Source organism: Fusarium tjaetaba, assembly GCF_013396195.1.
Source record: "Fusarium tjaetaba strain NRRL 66243 chromosome Unknown NRRL66243_c0000300, whole genome shotgun sequence".
In the NCBI taxonomy this organism is placed as follows: Eukaryota; Fungi; Ascomycota; class Sordariomycetes; order Hypocreales; family Nectriaceae; genus Fusarium; species Fusarium tjaetaba.
In genome coordinates, this window is record NW_023501496.1 from 117212 (window position 1) to 135028 (window position 17817).

Below are 17817 nucleotides of genomic sequence, written 5' to 3' on the forward strand. Positions count from 1 at the left end.
TTGCTTAATTATGAAGTTTCCTTCCTTATTGTCTCCATTGCCTTAATATACTCTGAGACTTCTTTCAGGCCCGTGAGCGTCAAGTCTCTCCTTCGCCCTTCAATGACTACAGTCGGCACGGCATCGATGTCCATACCTGTACTTCTGATCTTTTCTTTGGTATCCCTTTCACCCCTGGACTTGTCTTCCACCAAGCTCTTTGCCATTTCCTCATCTATACCAGCCTCAACACATGCCTCAATCAACATATCGTCAGCACCGGGATGTCTGCCTTCCGCAAAATACAATCTAAACACCGCGTCCACGAGCTTGTTCGCTACTTCAGCTCCCTTGGACTCCTGAACTTGTTGAATGACCCGATGTCCAGGAAATGAGTTACCAGTTGGTCCCGTAAAAGCTATGGGAAGTTCCAGTGGTTGCGCAAGTGAGAGCATATGCTCTTCGAAGATTTTCTGGGCCTCTTGATTGTCATTATGCTTCTTATGTAGGGCATATGCAGCTCGGTCCGTGATGGTTTCAGGGCGGTCTGGATTAGGCTGATAAGATGCGAAATGAAGCTTGAAGGAGATGGAGGATGAAGAATTCGAGGAGCGGAATTGAGACAGAGCCTCATCAAGTCTGTAGTCAAAGCGTCAGACGGTCATTAAAGTCAAGGTGAGCCAATAAAGATGGGAGATATTACCTCCTCTTTCCAAGATATGTCCTGAGATGTATTAGCCATGACTCTGCTTCTCTTCAACAAGCTAGGTAAGGTATCATACCAAGGACAAATCGTGTCCATGACGAAAGTGATTTGAGACTGGTACATAATGAAATGCGATAGGAGACGAATAATTATGGCATCTCTTGTATATGGCACCCATTGAATGACTGAGATCGATGCTGGAATATAAATGCGGGGAAATTGCACCAAGCCTCCAGATCTATAACGGAACGGAACGACTAATTCGAAAGAGTCTCCACGCGTAAGGATAATTCTCATGGTAGTGGAGGTTTCACTTATGATGTATACAACTTTTCACATTGAACATAAGGAACCATTGGAACTAAAAATGGGTATCTCGGAACATGGAATGTATATCGCTGTACTTAGTCAAACGTCATCTTGGTACCCGTATGCTTCACAACCGCGCCCGTCAGTCTCGCAACAGATATATCCTCAGCCTCCTTGAGCGGCTTCGCAGCCTCCCCATGAGTATCATGACTCTTCCGCACTGCGCCATTCGTTTGATCATACTTGCGCGGCGGAGGTCGACCTCGTGGGTTACTGTCCTTGTCGGGAAGTGCCTTACGATCCTTGCCGAACCGCTTCTTGTACCGTACTTGATCATCCTCGGCCAACTCCACCTTGAGCTCGCGACCCAGCATTCGGTTTACCCACCACTTGCGTGTCTTGAACTGCTTTTGCTGTGACTTGTCCTTCTCTTCATCGTCCTTGAAATCGTCCTCTGTGTCGACTGCCTCTTTAATTTTGACAAAACCTTTGACGGCCCATGCAGCAGCAGTAGGGTCCTGGAACTTGACCCAACCAAAGCCCTTGCACTTCCCAGTATCCTCGAAGGTCGCAACCTTGGCCCATTCGATCTCGCCGCACTTCTCAAAGTTTCTGTATAGATCGTCCTCGGTTGTTTTGAAGCTCATGTTGCCCACAAAAATCTTGCGACTGGCATTGACATCTTGCTTTTGCTCCTTGCTGGTCTTTCCCTCATTGGTATTCTCTTCTGTGGATTCAGCCTCCTTTTTGGGCCGACCCTCAAACGATGTCGCATCCTTGATGAGAAGTTTTCGACCACCAAGGTCACTCTCAGTCAGAGAGATAGCGGAGACTTTGGGACCGAGTTCTGTAAAATCGACGTAGGCAAACCCCTTGTTTGCTGGCTTGACACTCTTATCCCGGCCAGGTTCCTTGTTGGTTGGTAGCTTGACCCGAGTGATCATCTCTTCAGTGATGACGCCTCCGGAGTTATCGACGAGCCACTTGCGAAGTTCTGTAGCCGTGACATGAAATGGCATGTTGCCGATCCAGACACTGTGCTCTGACCGAGCGACTTTCTTATCCTTGCCATCTTTATCGCCCTTTTTCTCGTCATCGCTATCCTGTTTCGAGGGCAATGACTTCCCCTTTTTGAGGGCACGCTTTGCACGCTTAGACGGGGGCTCGGGTGCGTCTACGTCGACTTCGATTTCTTCGAGTTCGATCTTGCGCTTGGAAGAAGATACGGCGGCTTCAGACTCTGCCATCTCGGCAACTTCTGTCGATTCGACCTTCTCATTTTCGATAGTCTTCTCGGAGCTCTCGGTCTTCAATTCCGACTTGGAAGCTTTGGGCTTCTTCTCTTTCTTTTCCTTTGTCGCCATTGTGGTGATGATGGTTGATAGACGTGTCTAAGGATAAAGTCGCCAGAAATTTTCTGCCTGTTCTAATGCGATAAGAGATAAGAAACTCGGAGATGTGGGTCCGCCGCCGGACCCTTGAAGATGATTTCCTCCGCCGATAGTGGGCCTGTCAAGTACCGATTATATGCGTTGTCCGTTGTCCGTTGTCCGCCGCGTTGAAGAAAACCAGCCCCTGGAATTAGGGAGAAGCCTACAGATTGTTCAACAAGGAGAAAGACTTTATTAGTGAGATTTTGCTGAGCACTGACTAGGGAATATTAACTTCTCAGCGTTATGTCAACCCCAAGCACCGTACGGTAAGCTCAATCAACCTCTGGAAAAGGGATGAGAAGGACATACAATGGCAGCTATTGAACTGTGCTGAAACGTGATACTGGCAGTGAGATGAATAGTAGCCTTACTGGGGGTTGACAATTTCCGGGTATCGATGCTTGTGGATAGGCGCAGTGTCGTTTGGTGCTACAAAGGCAGCGAATGTTCCAGGCTGATGCCATTACAGAGGATCTATAGTTTGCTAACTTGGCTGGAGATAAGAACTTATAAGGGGAAGTGATTGAGGCTGGTGTTAGATACGATTTTGCTATCAAGTCGTATCTTGGCAAGCGAGACGAATAAACTGGTAATCATCAAATATCTCACCGCTTGACGGCACTAGTCATCCAATATACCTAGGTAGTAACAGGGGTTTCGCTGTCTCAGAAACATCCCAAACACCCAATGGCAGAAGTTATCAAGCAGAATTGTCAGTGAATCATCCATGGAACCGAGCTTACTATAGGCCCTGTATAGTTACCAGTACCTTAGGGACCATGCCAGCCCTGACTTTCATCCCTAATTGTTATCATTTATCTGCGGCCCAACCATAAGCTATCACACGACCAGCATGCCAGTCTATCGACATCGTTGATAAGAAGGTGATTAATCAGAATATTCGCACCTGTACATAGTAACTTGTTGTTCCGGGGCCTGAGAGCTACAGGCCCGAGGCCGTCGCCGGCCGAAGCCTGGTGGTGGCGGCCGAATTAGGGAAAGGACCCGTTCCGGCCCCGTCAAGACGGCCCGGGCTTAGTTAATCTTAACTTTGCCGTGGTATTGATTGGTGGGTATGCCATGAAGAGCCCCGGCGGATTCCTAATCCTATACCGCTTCTGACATATAAAACACTTGGAATGAGGCTTGAAGAAAATTTGCAAGAGTCATGACATAGAATTGTACTGTATACCCGGCCAGCGCGGTGAAGGAAAATTGAAACCAACCAACAGCCACTCGAGCCCATAAAGGTGCTAAATCAATACTGGGGACCATGAAGATGCCCCTCAACCGGTCCCTGTTCACGTGTGGCTACCAGGCCTGGGCGGCTTGCGACGGGGGCCTCAGGTGTGGCCAGAGCGAATGAGATGCCTCGTGACCCCCCTTCGACCTAGGCCCAGGTAAAATTCACTAGCCCCAGACAACGGACCAAAAACACTGGAACCTTGGAACTCTCCCTCATTCAAAGCCTGACCAACCCCAACTTCACCAGTCCCGTCCACCTCTTCATCCTCCTCCACCTTTTTAAAACCCTCTTCCACGCCATTCACCCTCCGCCACGATTCCTTTATTCCACTCGATATATCGTATCGCTCGGTATAGCAATTTTGCCAAGCAAACGCTTCCCTCATATATTCACAGTGCTTAACGCTGACTCCCGACCCATTTGTATTCACGCAACCGGCGATAGAAATTGGAACTTCGGTTCTTGACGTCCAGCACTACGAGACCACCGCTGGTGTCTTAACGGCCAACACACAAACCATCTTTGTCGGCAAACATATTCGTCACCGATTTTGGCTTATTCAGCTTGCACTGTCTTTGAGTGATTTATTCATTCATTGATTGTTGAAAAGGATCGTCCCCGAGTCCCATTGGATGCTTTTGGAACTTGCGACAACATGAACGTTCTGCTCTCGCCTCAGCCTCCTGTCTTCCCCCATCAACACGAAAACCCTCGTCTCTCCCCACAGCGATCCCGTAAGTGCTATCGTGCCTCGATCTTTCCCATTCGAGATGCAGATAACTCGCTCAACTCTTCCACCAAACTGCTCTTTGCCACTAACACACTCAGTGCCTCCCTTTCACAGTATGGCCTCTCGAAAGCGAAAAGCTGACGAGGATGGTGATGAAACCATGTCACCCAGGAGTTCCCCTACTATCTCTGCTCGGCCTCTAGCTCGACCATCGAAAAAAGTTCGATCCAACGAAGTCATCGGTCGGCCTCTTGCACTTCCACGACTTCTCGAGACTCTCGATACCTCTCAGCTAAGAACCGTTCTTGAGCGCATATGCGAAACTCATCCCGATATTGGTCATGAGGTTGTCTCACAAGCTCCTCGACCTTCAGTTACGTCTGCCTTGCAAGTTTTGCAAGGCTACGAGGCGAAGTTGAAGGATGCTATTCCATACGGCGAAACCAGCCCGGAATACACCTACTATCGGATCAAAGAGCCGCTGGTTGCTTTGATTGACGCACTATCAGACTTCACCCCTCAATTCCTCCCGCCAAATGAAACCCAGCCTACCAAATCACTTGAGTTCTTGGACGAGGCCACAAACATTATTCATAGACTTCCCAATTGGGAGCCGCAGACATACCGACACCATAAGGAAACTGCATATGAAGAAATATCGAAGGCATGGGCACTTGTTATCAACGAGGCTGGCAAGAGGGCTGGAGGACTCAACTTGCATACTGGAGGATGGGATCAAATTTTGTCTCGACACAATGAACAATCCGGTGATCGCCTTGCCTCAGCAATCAACGCCATGTCCACGAGCGTTGGATGGATAGGCGCCAACGCAAACCCAGGAGCTGGAGGGCCTTCTGACCCTAATTCTATTCTCAACCAGCTCATGTCTGGTACCTATGGAGCTCCCGTTAGAGTTGGGCCCTGGTAGGGACAGTTGTGACCTGGAGCTCTCCAAGATAATGATTGCATATCGCGGCGCACCGGACCAGGCATCTTCGCACATATTACGACCAAATCATCACGACGACTTTCATTTGGCAGCATTGGCAGCATAGACTTGAGGCACCCATTTCTTTGTTTCACGGCAGGGTGGTTGGCGTTTTGCGTGTGTTTTTTATATCCCTTTCCTTCACTTATGAACCAGTAGGGATAACTGTTATACGGTTTGGTTGATTTCCCAAGCAACCCCAACAGCGCAGACAGACTGCGTGTGCCTGTATGTAGTAATTTGATATATCTTGTTTGTTATCTTGATAGTCTTTGCAGAAGGCCTGCAGACAGTTCTCCATGAACCTCATTTAATCGTTCCTTGTGACGACCAATACTGTAAATGTGTCGATGAAACCTGTTAATATACCTGGGTGTAACCTTTTTCTACCAGCCAGATATGTCACCCTCACCAGGACCTATCGTCGATTGAATAGTATACTTCTTTCAGACCCGGCTCTATCCCGTCTATATCACTAAACGGAAAGGGAAAGACTGACAGCCGCAACTAGGTGACCTAAATGCATTGGATGAACGTTTATCGGATAAAAAAGTTGAAACTTTGTTATCCTCAAGTAGAAACATCTATACCTAAAAGGTCCAAGACGAACGCTACGTGATATGAACTCAATAGGTAAGCCCTCATGGGCATGCATATTCCAATTGCGTCTTGAGCTTCGTGAACTTATAACTCTCCTCTTTTAAGAAATGGCATTCCTCTATGGGATGTTCTCCCCGTCATGGAGATCCTTTTCTTGAGCCTGAAGTTGATGACCTCGGTATAAAATCTAACTTACTAAGTGACACATGCCTCAGGGAGCAAGAATTCTTCTGGCCTGAACTGAAGATACCAAAATGGTTCGCCATCTAATTCAAAAGCCGCTGATTACATACCGAATTTTCTTTTATCTACACGAAATTTACTGTAATCCTTTTGTCGTCATGTAGCATAGAGGCCTTGAGTTCTCTCGCCTCCCAAAACGAGGTATTGAATCCGTGATGGAGGTACGAATGTCTACTACCTACCTACCTTATGTAGGAACAAAAAGTTGTCCAAGTCATTTAATTTGAATAGTAGGTAGGTAGGTAGGTAGGTAGATTCAGAGACATGAGGGGCAATCATGGACCCTCGACAATCTGGTTACAGTTGTATAGCACTCGTGTACCTATTCCGTACCAGGTTAGTCCTGACGGGCTACCCTACCGATGATGGTGCCTCACGAGTGGTCTTGCCTAGGTACGCAGTGTCACGTGCTCTCCCGTCATTCAGAAGTGGAGGCGCGACTGCCTGGATTGATCGTTAACGCGCTCTTGCTCATTTATCAATATCAAGCCCGCCACTGCTGGCGAAGTTTTGCCTCAACTCTATCCTATCTCAATTTTGCTCTATTACTACAAATTCTTTCCCGAGTTCTTCATGTGCACATAAATTTTGTTCTGTGTTCAACCATTCACCATGCCTGCGTATGTCCCTAGACGTGTCGCGTTTAATGTTCTTGTCACTAACGGTTTCCCCAGCCCAGGCGATCAGCACACTACAGTGACGAATCCCTTTGAGGAGCCACGTATACGAGTCGCCGAATGGGCTGCCAAGGACATTGCAACTATCTCAGCGAAACTGGATAAACAACTTGGCCCTGAGTACATTTCTGCCCGTGCAGGTCCTGGTGGTACCAAAGTCCATTACTTAACTGCCGAGAAGTGCATCACCTTGGCGAATGAAGTATTTGGTTTTAACGGATGGTCGTCCTCCATTCAAAACATTCAGGTTGACTTCGCGGACGAAAATCCTCAAACACAGCGCGTCAGTATCGGTTTATCGGTCATAGTCCGAATTACACTACGCGATGGCACCTACCATGAGGATATTGGATACGGATCCATCGAGAACGCAAAAGGAAAGGCAATGGCTTTCGAAAAGGCTAAGAAGGAGGGCACCACCGACGGATTGAAACGCGCCTTGAGGAGCTTTGGTAACGTCTTGGGCAATTGCATATACGACAAAGACTACGTGAAACAAGTCACCAAAATGAAAGCCGAGCCTGTTAAAAAGTTTGATCAAGACAATCTCCACCGTCACGCCGACTACATCAAGCGTGATGTTGTAAGACATGAACCCGCCGCTGCCGCTACTTCTGCCGCGCCCGCTGCGCCTGTGGTTAAGATAGAGCCGGTGCCGCCACTCCCTGTTGCAGAGTCATTTGACGATTATCTTGGAGGTATCTTGTCCTCCGATGGATTTGAGGAAATCGAGGCTGAATATCTGTAGAGCTCGACGAGGCAGACTTCTGTGTTCCAGAAGATGGCCACCCGGACGAAATTATGCTTTCAACATCAATCCTGGGCCAGTCTGCAAATGAGAAACCCATCAACAGAACAGCAGCCCAACAAGTTCAGCAGCAAACTAGCAGGCCGAATTCTACTGGACCTTCGAATCGAGCACCGCAAACTCCGATACATGGACAGCAACGTCCAGCCCCCCCGAATGGTGCAGCCACACTTTCCAATCGCCCACAAGGTGGACCTTCGGGACGAACAACTCCAAATCAGATTGGCAACCCTCGTCCGCCACCCAATGGACCTCAAAACATGCCCGAAACCGTAGGGTTTTTCTCTGCAAAGGCCGTGAATCAACTACCGGAATCCACTCTGGAGGGTTCGAGTAATGCTCGTCTTGTTTTGCCACAGGGACAGCAGGCCTTCAACCCCAAGGCAGAAAGCCCATCTATTCGAAAAACCCCTGGCATCGACCACTCTTCATCCAAACCTGTTGCAAAGAATGGCCAACATGTTGCCCCGACTAATAGCCAAGCAGCAGTGGCACCTGCTACGCGCTCTAACACGAATAGCTTTACCCCGGTGCGACCTTCGATGCCCAGCTCCCAGAGCGCACGAGGAAATGTCATAAACCCTTCGCTCGATCAAACTCGTCGAATTGGCGCACCTTCCGGTCCAGGAAGTCCACTCGCAAATAGGGGCAGCTATCGACCCCCAGCAATGAAACGACCTCCTCCAGTGGATGGTAGAACTGCATTAGCCGACCTCCCTGCTAACGGAAATGGAGGGACAGCACCAACTGCGGCAAGCGGGTTGGATGCAAAGCGGCAGAAGACGGGGTAGGCCTTTAAGGTCGAAGTTTAGGTTCAGACAAGCAATGAATGGCATGATGGTAGGCGTAACGGTATTTCCAAGAGATGCTTTTGTTAGGAGCTCAGGTCTGGGATATTTTTTATGGAATCAAATAATGATCGGAATGCAACTTGGGCTCTAGAGTTAAACGTCAGATACCATTCCCTGTTTGTACAATACGATCTGACTTGGTGCTTTTCAAACAAGTGTAAATGTCGAGTTATGTCCTTGGCAATCAATAGAAGTTGCTGCTCTGTGGAATTTCTGGGACATGTCTCTAATCATCATTGGTGCGTTGTTATTTCATCTATCATCCTATTGTTACATGGCTAAGCCTACCTAGTTGGTGTACATGTGCTTCATCCCAAAGACATTCGAGATGCTCTATTTAGGGCGGAGAAAGTGTTTTATATGTATGCTTGCTGCTTTCAGTTCAGCTTAGCAAGCCCTGATTGAGCCTGTTTCACTGCATGTGGAAAACCAAGCTTGCCCGCCATTTCGATACACTGCTTGTACTTCTTGCGAGCCAAGTCATTGTTGCCCAACATGGCTGCGACATCGCCCCAGTTACACAAAGCAACAGCGCAAGCCTCGTCACATTCCTCTGTACGCTCATCGCCACTAACATCCTTTGCATGCTTATAAGCGTTCTTGGCCCAGTTCTGCGCAGCTTCTAAGCACTCTTTTCGAGTCGCGGGCATGGCAGGGTCATGCAGCTCCTTAATCATCTCGGAGGGCTCGCTGGTAGGTGGAACAAATATGGGGTGTTGGGCGAAGCTGGCAGCGAGGTTGTTCATAATGATGGGACGGTGGCAGGGCGCTTCGCAAAGACGAAGAGCTTGGAAGAAGAGAGGGATCGCGAGGTGGAACTGGTTCTTGCGCTCGTAGTCACGACCCAAAGATTCCATAGCGCCACCCATTTGTTCTGGGCTTAGCCAGTCACCCTCTCCAGGCTTGATACCCTCCTCCTTGCGGCGACGAAATTCTTTTAAAGCGGTTTCAACAGCCCAAATGAGGTGCTTCTGAGAGCTGTCAGGGTCGAGAACGTGTTCGTCTGCGTAAAGCTCTCCAAGTTTGATAGCAATCCCAACAGTCTTAGTAAGAAGACGTTGCCTCTTATGCCATAAGCTTTCGGGTACGAAGTCCTCGTCAGTCGCTTCTTGCTCATTGGGAGAAGCGGCATTGTTCACGTCATGGGTCGAAGAGGCCTCAGACGTCTCGGATGCAGGCTTGACAAGTCTGCCCTCATCGTTGACTTTGCCTTCCTTGACTGAGTGCTCCATGACCCGAATCCACCTGTTACAGTCGGCGAGGATGCCCTCGAGAACCTGCAAGCAGCCGTTGTAGTTTCCGATCTTCTGCAGCCAGTGTGAAGTCTGGATACGAATACCAAGAACTTCGTCAGAGTAGGGATCTAGGCCATGCTCTGCGCATTGATCCATGGCGCGCTTATAGTACTTGAGAGCGAGTTCGGAATCGGGACTGATGTTGGTATAGTATAGAGCTCGTCGTAGAGAGTTTGCGATGGGCTTTGGATATCGTGTAAATTGGTAGTGATAGAAGTAGTTGAAGTAAAGGTAGACGGTGTATGCGCCAATGACCGACACCACACCGAGGCTAATATCGTTAACACAAGGAAATGGCCAAAGGTATGTTCTGGAACTCACATGAAGATTCCTAGTGTTGTTGCACCAGGGCTCTGTCGGAACGCTGTCTTAATACCGGTAGGGCTCATGGCGACTACAAGACTACGCAGGCCAGCAGCAAGAGCACGAGCAGCGAATTGGCGAAATGTGATCTGTGGTGGTGTCGGTTGGCTTTTCTTGGGTAACTGGTTCTTCCTGGCTTCAAGATCTCCATCATGGCGATTATTTGACGAATTGCTTGTTTGGAATCGACGCTGGACCGACCGGAGGTCAACAACGGCGCAGAAGTTGACCGTGGCTGTTCGTGAACGTAATTGGACGGATAACAGGCCGGAAGCTGGATGCTGCCAGCATCTCCGGCGGAGGGGCCTCAGCGATGCAACTGCTGAAACCGACATGGTAAGCCGGTTGACGAGTCCCTCGGCGAGCGATGGCCGGGGGTTCTTTTTTGTATGGTTGTGGTTGTAATGACAAGCGTAGTTAGAGGTTGAAAAGCTGTAAGTGGATGCTAACATGGAGCTCATCATGAGGGCCTTGCGCACAGACCATTTCCCGGACGAATACTGGCCTGTGCGTTTCCAATCAAAGAGGTTCTTTAGTGGAGGGCAGATTCGGAATCCGCTAATAATACCTACCTAGAGCTGACTTGGCCGAGGCTTTTTGGGCTGGGCGGGAAAGCTCAGGGTCGTCTTTGGTTTTGGCGGGGGGAGGGGAGAGTTTGCATATGACGGAATCTGGACAAACGTCCCAGAACCATTCAAACTTGTTCCCTTGCTACTCAATCTTATACAATAATCACAACTGCAACCACAATAATGGCTGGAAAGTTTGAACCCAAGGTTCCTGTGAACCTCGACCCCCCAAAGGACGACATCATCTCTCGAGAAGAGCTCGCTAAAGCCAACGGTACGGCCCGCCCCTCATGAGGCTCAGTACGGGCATCATGTTGGCTTTGACTTGATCTTGTATCTGGGAGTTTTGGATTGGACGTTGCTAATCTGAAGAAAGGTGCGGATGGAAACAAGTGCTACGTAGCCATCAAGGTATGATCTCCCATAGCAAGCAACTTGCCGCATGATCCATCCGATGTGAGTGCGACTGATTGCGTCAAACACAGGGCAAGGTTTACGACGTTACCGGAAACAAGGCTTATCTTCCTGGAGCTTCCTACAATGGTAAATAATCGAATTACGTGTACTACAACACAGGATACCTAACTGTCACGACTAGTGTTTGCCGGTAAGGATGCCTCGAGAGCTCTCGGCAAGACCTCGACCAAGCCAGAGGATGCACGGCCAGAGTGGCAGGATTTGGATGAGAAGGAAAAAGGCGTATTGAATGACTGGATCACTTTCTTTTCAAAGCGGTACAACGTCGTTGGTGTTGTTGAAGGTGCCACGAACATGGACTGACTAGCCGAGTGCCCTCCGAGTACTCAAGTCAAGTTATAAAACCTCCATATTTATTCTAATCTGTTCTTTTGTGGATCACAAGCAGTGATTAGAATTCCCGACTCTCCGCCGTTATGGGCCTATGGAAGCTCGAAGGATCTAGGGATCTAAGATGCAGTATCTCGCTCAATGACTGGTCCTATACATTGGCCGACATGCTGAGAAACTATCTCAAGACCGATGACACAAACGACCACTTCTCTGGCTCAAGCCACAGTTTGCCCTTGTGTACTCAATCGAGGCAAACCTGATCTTAGGCAGTAGATCCTCCGCTTCAAGTCCACCCGTCCCAGCTTTCATGCGTCGTCAACTTAGTGCTCTCGCACAAGCAGCATTGCACAAAACGGGCCCGCAGCGGTTCTATCTTATCCTTACCAGTTCGACCCATCCTGCCGTCTGTGGCGCTGTTTGGGTCCGGTTTGTAGCCTGTCTCTGATCGGAGAAAAGTTAGAGTTAGCATCTACGCCTGACATCCCCGTTTCACACGAGTGTTAGTTTCTGGACAGACAGACTTGGAGACCGAAGCTTGAGCACTACGTGTCACATATGAGATCTTTGGTGACCAAAAAGAGGTTCATGCATACTTGATTCATACGTGTGCTGTGACTATAATTATCTCAGCGGTGATTTCTACTCATGTATACGAACTGTTTGACAAAAATAGAGGTAATGGCCTTTATGGTCACAGAAGGGGATGAACAAGATGAGGATCTTAGCCAACAGCAATAATAAGGCATTGATAACCCAAATTCATGACTACTTGAAAACCTCCAAACTTATCCGCCATGTCTTTGCAAAGACCGTTCCTGATCGTAGTTATGTTGTGTCTGAGATTCACTTGCCCGACAAGCGAGAGCACAGTTGTCGCAAGGAACGCATTGTCTCCATGACTTGCGAAGGACCTTGACTCCAAAACATTGATGATTGGGGTCGTTGCGAGCGAAGTGGCAGTATGACTTGAGGCGGAGGGTCGAGTGATTGCATGCAAAGAGAAACTCTTCCCAATCGCACATTTCTGTTGTTATGGCAATTGCCTTTGACTGGGGTGATCCTGATGTAATTGAGTTACTGAGGCGAGCTTCGATAAAGGGCAGTAAATTCTTACAAGAGCTTCCTAAATCGTAGTAAGGAGTCTGAGTTATGAAGTCCAACGTGTGAGTAAGTGATTAACAAACTAAAACCGTAGATGGTAGCGAACAAACTTAGTGATAACGACTGATCAGTGGCAAAGGATGCACGTTTTATAGTAAGAGAGCCGACGCCGGTTTCGAGGTTTGTTCATTGAAATATACTCTCTTATCGTTTCCCCAGTTCCTGGATCATCCAGCTGTCGGGCAAGAGACAAGGGTTCTAGTCTTCATCATCCAATCGACTTCCAAAGTATTTGAGGAATCGGCCTATGCAATGGACTATCTGCAGCCCAGGATGACATTAGCTGCACATTTTCCTTGCAGCGCTGAAAATAGCTGGCTGCATAGGACAAAAAGTGAGTATCCGAACAAGGGGCCAGTGAGGATTCGAGTCTTGTGCTACCCAGTGCGTCTCATGGGAGTTTTCTGGTGGAGTTTTCATCGTGTTTCTTCTGTTTCTTTTTTAATATTCAAATTGAACTGGATAGCTTCTTTGGCGATAGCGAGAATGCAGTATGAACGAGGAAGCATCGTAATCTAAACATCGAACGAGAGCATGAATGCCAACTCTCACTTGAGAGTCGTGGGGTCTTGGTTTCAAATTGACCGAGGGTTCAAGCTGAGATTGACGGGCAACCTAATAGCCACTGGCGCTGCCGTTGTCTTTGCCAACCCAACGGGTCTCGACATGAGCTGAAGTTTGGCCGATGATCCTCGCACAATATACATTCATCCTCCAACAGACTATTGCCGCCACTTACACTTGAGCCAGATTATGAATAGATATCTTGAATCCTTTTCGTTCAGCCACATTCGGCCTCGAGGGCTTTGATCCAGGATAAATAGTGGGATTTTCGGCAAGATGCAGATATTACCAAGGCTAATGAAGAACCGCATGAATGCATGTGGCCGAATCGAGCTGGGCCAAAAAGGAGTAGATGGGGGAAGAGACAACGGACCACATCGTCGAGTCACGAAGAATGGTGCGATCCCCAGGTAGATAAAGGAGTGAACTAGACGCTATTGGGTTTCTAGGGACTTTCCTAGAGGGGCATATGATTTTGATAGGCTCAGTATCCCATAATAATTCGAATACATCAACAATTGAGAATAATTGTCAAGGCTATCATGTGAAAAAGAGCTTAGCGCACTTGCAATATGGCGTTTTCCGTAGGTTGAATAGGTATGAGCAACAACATGCAGCTGAGAATCAATGCGGCGTGGAGCAACCGTAGCAGCTGAGCTTTTATGCTTTGATTTTTCTTGTGAGCCAGAATAGTCAGTCGTATAGTGTAGACCGTACGCTCTAATTATCGATAATGATACAAAATGACGGCAATAGTCGTGGCCGTGGGCGACCTGGTAAGTAGACAGATACTGGTCCGAAGCGCCGAATTGTGAAAAACACCGAATGTTCTTATACGGAGACGTTCTAACGTTAATCATATGCTGGTGACGTATGTAGACACAGTATGACCCGTTGCAAATTGAGCCGCATCGTTAATTGATGGTTCGCAAAAGCGCACTTTCAACCAAGTTTCGTCAGCGGGCGAACGCAGGTTGCCTCGCCGGATGCCTAGTATCTTGGGGGTTGAAAGAAGAATGCTGATTGGTTCAAATACATCGCAAAGCCTCAAAGTGAGGCGGTTTGGGGAAGACAGAGTCGCTCACATCTCACCCGGAATTGTACTTTGCCAAATACATACAATACCTACTTTATTTCATCACAGTGACTCTTCCCTCCTCTATTTCCCCCATCGTCCCCCCGCCATTTTCATCTTCTTTTTGCGCTTCTGCATCCATCCTCCTTTGCCTTTTGCCTTATTCTAAGCCAGCCCATAGATCTCAATGCCTGCCTACTAACCCATGGCTCATACTACTTTGGCAGTGACACCCTGACGCGAAGCACAACACAACCAGCACAACGCAACCAGCACAACACAACATAACATATAACTAAGGCAATCGACTATCACTGGTGTAGCTACCAAGTAGCTCGCTCAACCACTTGGGGATTTCTCTGGGTTCGACCTGTCTCCTTCTTCAGACTCGGTGCTGGCTTGACAAAGACCTCACGCTAGTATCTGTCATCAGTCGTCCGACCTGGATCCCTTGTTGGACCCTGGACTCAACGCTTGTTTGCGCTGGATAGCTATTGATCTCAACCCCATGTATGCTTTTTTGATTCCTTTGGTTCTTCTGGTTGCCGTGTCTCTCCTATGTGTCCTACCCAGTCCCATCGACAGTGTTGGGTCGAGACCCTTGCTGTCCCTTCCAAAGTCGAACAACCTTAGCCCTCCCGTCTATCAACTCGGGCAGAACATGATGTACTGCTATAAGACAACAACTAACTAGAGGACCTAGCCGCCCTTGAATCGCCGTGGCGTGTATTGTTCATCTACACGATCATTCCTGGGCTCCCAATTAGTGCCAGCAGCGGTCCTGGTCAGATACACTGTACGGCTCGAAATCGTCCATACTTAACGCATCCGTTCACTCTGATAGCTACATCAACACTCTGCCCGCAGAATGGACTCCTTTAGCCCTTCACAGGAACAACGAGGCGGCGCCAATGTATCCCCGCAGGCGGCTCAACAGCAGAGCTCAAACCTGGCTGCTCTGGGTCAGCAGAGACACCAGACCACGAGCCCTTTTTGGCAAAACTGGGCTGGAGATGATCCTTGGAACCCTCTTGCCTTCGGTGCGCCTAATGATGGCCAGACCCGTTCGCAACTTATTGGATCCGCCAACTTTCAAACTTCATATCAAGACTATCGGAGCAAACCACTTTTATCAGAATGCGATACCAACCCAGAGGATTCGGCTTACGGCAGCCGCTTGACTCATAGCATTGGAAACCCTTCTGCATATGGTGAAGATATGGACCCTGATGTCCAAAATTTGGAACCTCAAAATTCGGATGCCCAGCTTGTCAACAGAAACTTAGAAACTCTTCAACTGCAGTGTCAACCAGCCTCCAACAATGCTCACTTATATCAAGACCAATGGGTCAGACCTTACCCGCCCGCAAGCGTTGCAACGGCCCCGGTTGGTGGAGAACGACGTTGGATTTGCGGTGACTGCCAGAAACGATGCCGTACACGTTCCGAGCTAAGGTGAGCACATGGGTTTGGCCTCCATTGATCACCCCTTTGCTAATAGAATCTAGAAAACACGAATTGAAACATTCTCTTCCTTGGCACTGTGACGTTACAGGCTGCTCACGTGAGAAAGGCTTCACGTCCAAGAACGATCTCGACAGACATAAGAGAACTGTACATAGCGACCGCACTGTTTCTGGTCGTACTTTTGTGTGCAATATTGGCAATTGTGCGAAGAAAAGTAAAATCTGGCCAAGGGCAGACAACTTCCGGTCACATTTGCAGAGAATTCATGCAAAGACATACTCAGCCAATGACGATCTATCTGAATATGTGCATCGGTATGCCTTTTCTCCCCCTTCCTTTTTAGCATCATCCCTTGCCCTGGTACCCAGAAGCTAGCTAATAAACTACAGTCCAGTTCCGTCACAAGATCTCGAGGGCGTGGGTGGGAGTGCTATGGCATATCTCCAGGCACAGGAACAATTACCTGGTCTGGCGCATCCCTCAACAATCCTATCCTTCCGTGTGTCTTATGGTGAACGACGCGCTTCACAACCCCAGTCCGTTACCAGTAATACTCCTCGAGGACCACCCTCTTTAGCTTTTGATCGAGATGCATCAAGCCTTGCAACGGTACGAGAAGGTGATGAGAGCTTCGCTCACCCTGACATTGTCCATGGGCGCAGTGCTCTGCCACCGAATCAATGGCCGGCATCTGCTTCTGAGGAGGATGCCCCTGGTGACGATGTCACCGCTTCTGAAGCCGAACAGCCTGACGATGATGCATTAGAAACTATGGACGGCGTGCAGCAGGGTGAAGGAGCAACTGCAGATGTCTCTCATGACAATGGGGACCTAGGAAGCCAACAGGCTGATGTCAGAATGGTTGACGCTGACGAAGCCCAACGGACTCCTAAAGCAATTCCCCCACACGAGAAAGAAAGTGAAACACCGTCCGATCTGAGCCCAGAATCAGCATACGATGACCTTCTTGATAAAATACCAAAAGAACTTATCGCAAGCTATCTGAAGAAGAAGCGGTTCGCAGGCCTCGGAGAGGAGGCCTCAAAATTAGACACAGTGAGCAGCAAGAACCAAACACATCCTCACAAATGCCAGGAGTGTGACAAAGCATTTCCTCGTCTGTGCGAGCTGAAGTAAGTGTTGTCGTTCAACACGCTGAATACCTTGGCTAACATTTTCTATAGAAAGCACCAGAAGAGGCATTCAAAACCATACGGTTGCACTTTTGCCGATTGTAAAAAGACATTTGGAAGCAAGAACGATTGGAAGAGACACGAATCGATTCAGCATTATCAGCTTGAGACATGGATATGTGACTGCGCCAAGTCTGATTCTGCTGAGCCTTGTGGCAAGGTTTGCTACCGCCGCGAGAGCTTCCGGAACCATCTATCGAAGGAACATGAGATTACAGATACCAGTAAGCTCGAAGAAAAGGTTGAAGGTTGTCGAAAGGGTCGTCACTGCGATGCTCACTTTTGGTGCGGCTTCTGTCGGGAAACTGTTGAGATTAAAGAGACGGACAACACCTGGGCAAAACGTTGCGACCACATCGACGACCATTTTTCTGGCCGTCGTGTACCCAAGAGAGACATCAGGGAGTGGATACATGAGAAGGACCACAGTGTTGTCCCCTCGGCTCCCCAGATGGACGAGTCTGGATCCTCATCTGAATCATCCCCATGTGACCCGATATCTCCCCAGAGCACTGTTTCTACAGAAAACAGTGGTGAAGATCGCCGTGGTAGAAAGAAGGATATGTATATGTGGACATGTGTGAGTAGAGCTCCGGCCCAAATACCAATCGCAACTAGACTGACACACTCAAACAGTGTAATTGCGCTGTTGAAAACAGTTTCAGCAACAACACGTTGTGCTGCGAGTGCAACCAACGTTCGTGCAAGAACTGCACTTGGCACACAATTCCATCTACAAGCGACACTTAG

General features: G+C 48.6%; 7 protein-coding genes across 7 annotated transcripts; 4 read left to right on the forward strand and 3 right to left on the reverse strand.

Moving 5' to 3' along the window:
• Nucleotides 1-8: 8 nt before the first annotated feature.
• FTJAE_11767 (uncharacterized protein) lies at nt 9-808 on the reverse strand (the record flags this gene model as incomplete). Its single annotated transcript, XM_037344744.1, has 3 exons — nt 9-618; nt 683-703; nt 762-808. The coding sequence occupies 3 exons, from the start codon at nt 806-808 to the stop codon at nt 9-11; spliced, it is 678 nt and encodes a 225-aa protein (XP_037201213.1).
• Nucleotides 809-1089: 281 nt separating this feature from the next.
• On the reverse strand, nt 1090-2358 carry FTJAE_11768 (splicing factor; the record flags this gene model as incomplete). The annotated part of the gene is made up of 1 exon (XM_037344745.1): nt 1090-2358. The coding sequence occupies one exon, from the start codon at nt 2356-2358 to the stop codon at nt 1090-1092; it is 1269 nt and encodes a 422-aa protein (XP_037201214.1).
• A 1970-nt stretch (nt 2359-4328) lies between these two features.
• FTJAE_11769 (Sts1) lies at nt 4329-5331 on the forward strand (the record flags this gene model as incomplete). Its single annotated transcript, XM_037344746.1, has 2 exons — nt 4329-4407; nt 4502-5331. 2 exons carry the CDS (start codon nt 4329-4331, stop codon nt 5329-5331), a joined length of 909 nt encoding a protein of 302 aa, XP_037201215.1.
• A 1515-nt stretch (nt 5332-6846) lies between these two features.
• FTJAE_11770 (DNA repair and recombination protein RAD52) lies at nt 6847-8510 on the forward strand (the record flags this gene model as incomplete). Its single annotated transcript, XM_037344748.1, has 3 exons — nt 6847-6854; nt 6909-7609; nt 7660-8510. The coding sequence occupies 3 exons, from the start codon at nt 6847-6849 to the stop codon at nt 8508-8510; spliced, it is 1560 nt and encodes a 519-aa protein (XP_037201216.1).
• Nucleotides 8511-8947: 437 nt separating this feature from the next.
• On the reverse strand, nt 8948-10563 carry FTJAE_11771 (uncharacterized protein; the record flags this gene model as incomplete). Its single annotated transcript, XM_037344749.1, has 2 exons — nt 8948-10136; nt 10187-10563. 2 exons carry the CDS (start codon nt 10561-10563, stop codon nt 8948-8950), a joined length of 1566 nt encoding a protein of 521 aa, XP_037201217.1.
• Nucleotides 10564-10980: 417 nt separating this feature from the next.
• Nucleotides 10981-11577, forward strand: FTJAE_11772 (DAP1 Damage response; the record flags this gene model as incomplete). The annotated part of the gene is made up of 4 exons (XM_037344750.1): nt 10981-11071; nt 11174-11208; nt 11283-11340; nt 11396-11577. The coding sequence occupies 4 exons, from the start codon at nt 10981-10983 to the stop codon at nt 11575-11577; spliced, it is 366 nt and encodes a 121-aa protein (XP_037201218.1).
• Nucleotides 11578-15275: 3698 nt separating this feature from the next.
• Nucleotides 15276-17817, forward strand: FTJAE_11773 (Sex-determining transformer 1; the record flags this gene model as incomplete). Its single annotated transcript, XM_037344751.1, has 5 exons — nt 15276-15862; nt 15916-16188; nt 16264-17007; nt 17059-17647; nt 17704-17817. 5 exons carry the CDS (start codon nt 15276-15278, stop codon nt 17815-17817), a joined length of 2307 nt encoding a protein of 768 aa, XP_037201219.1.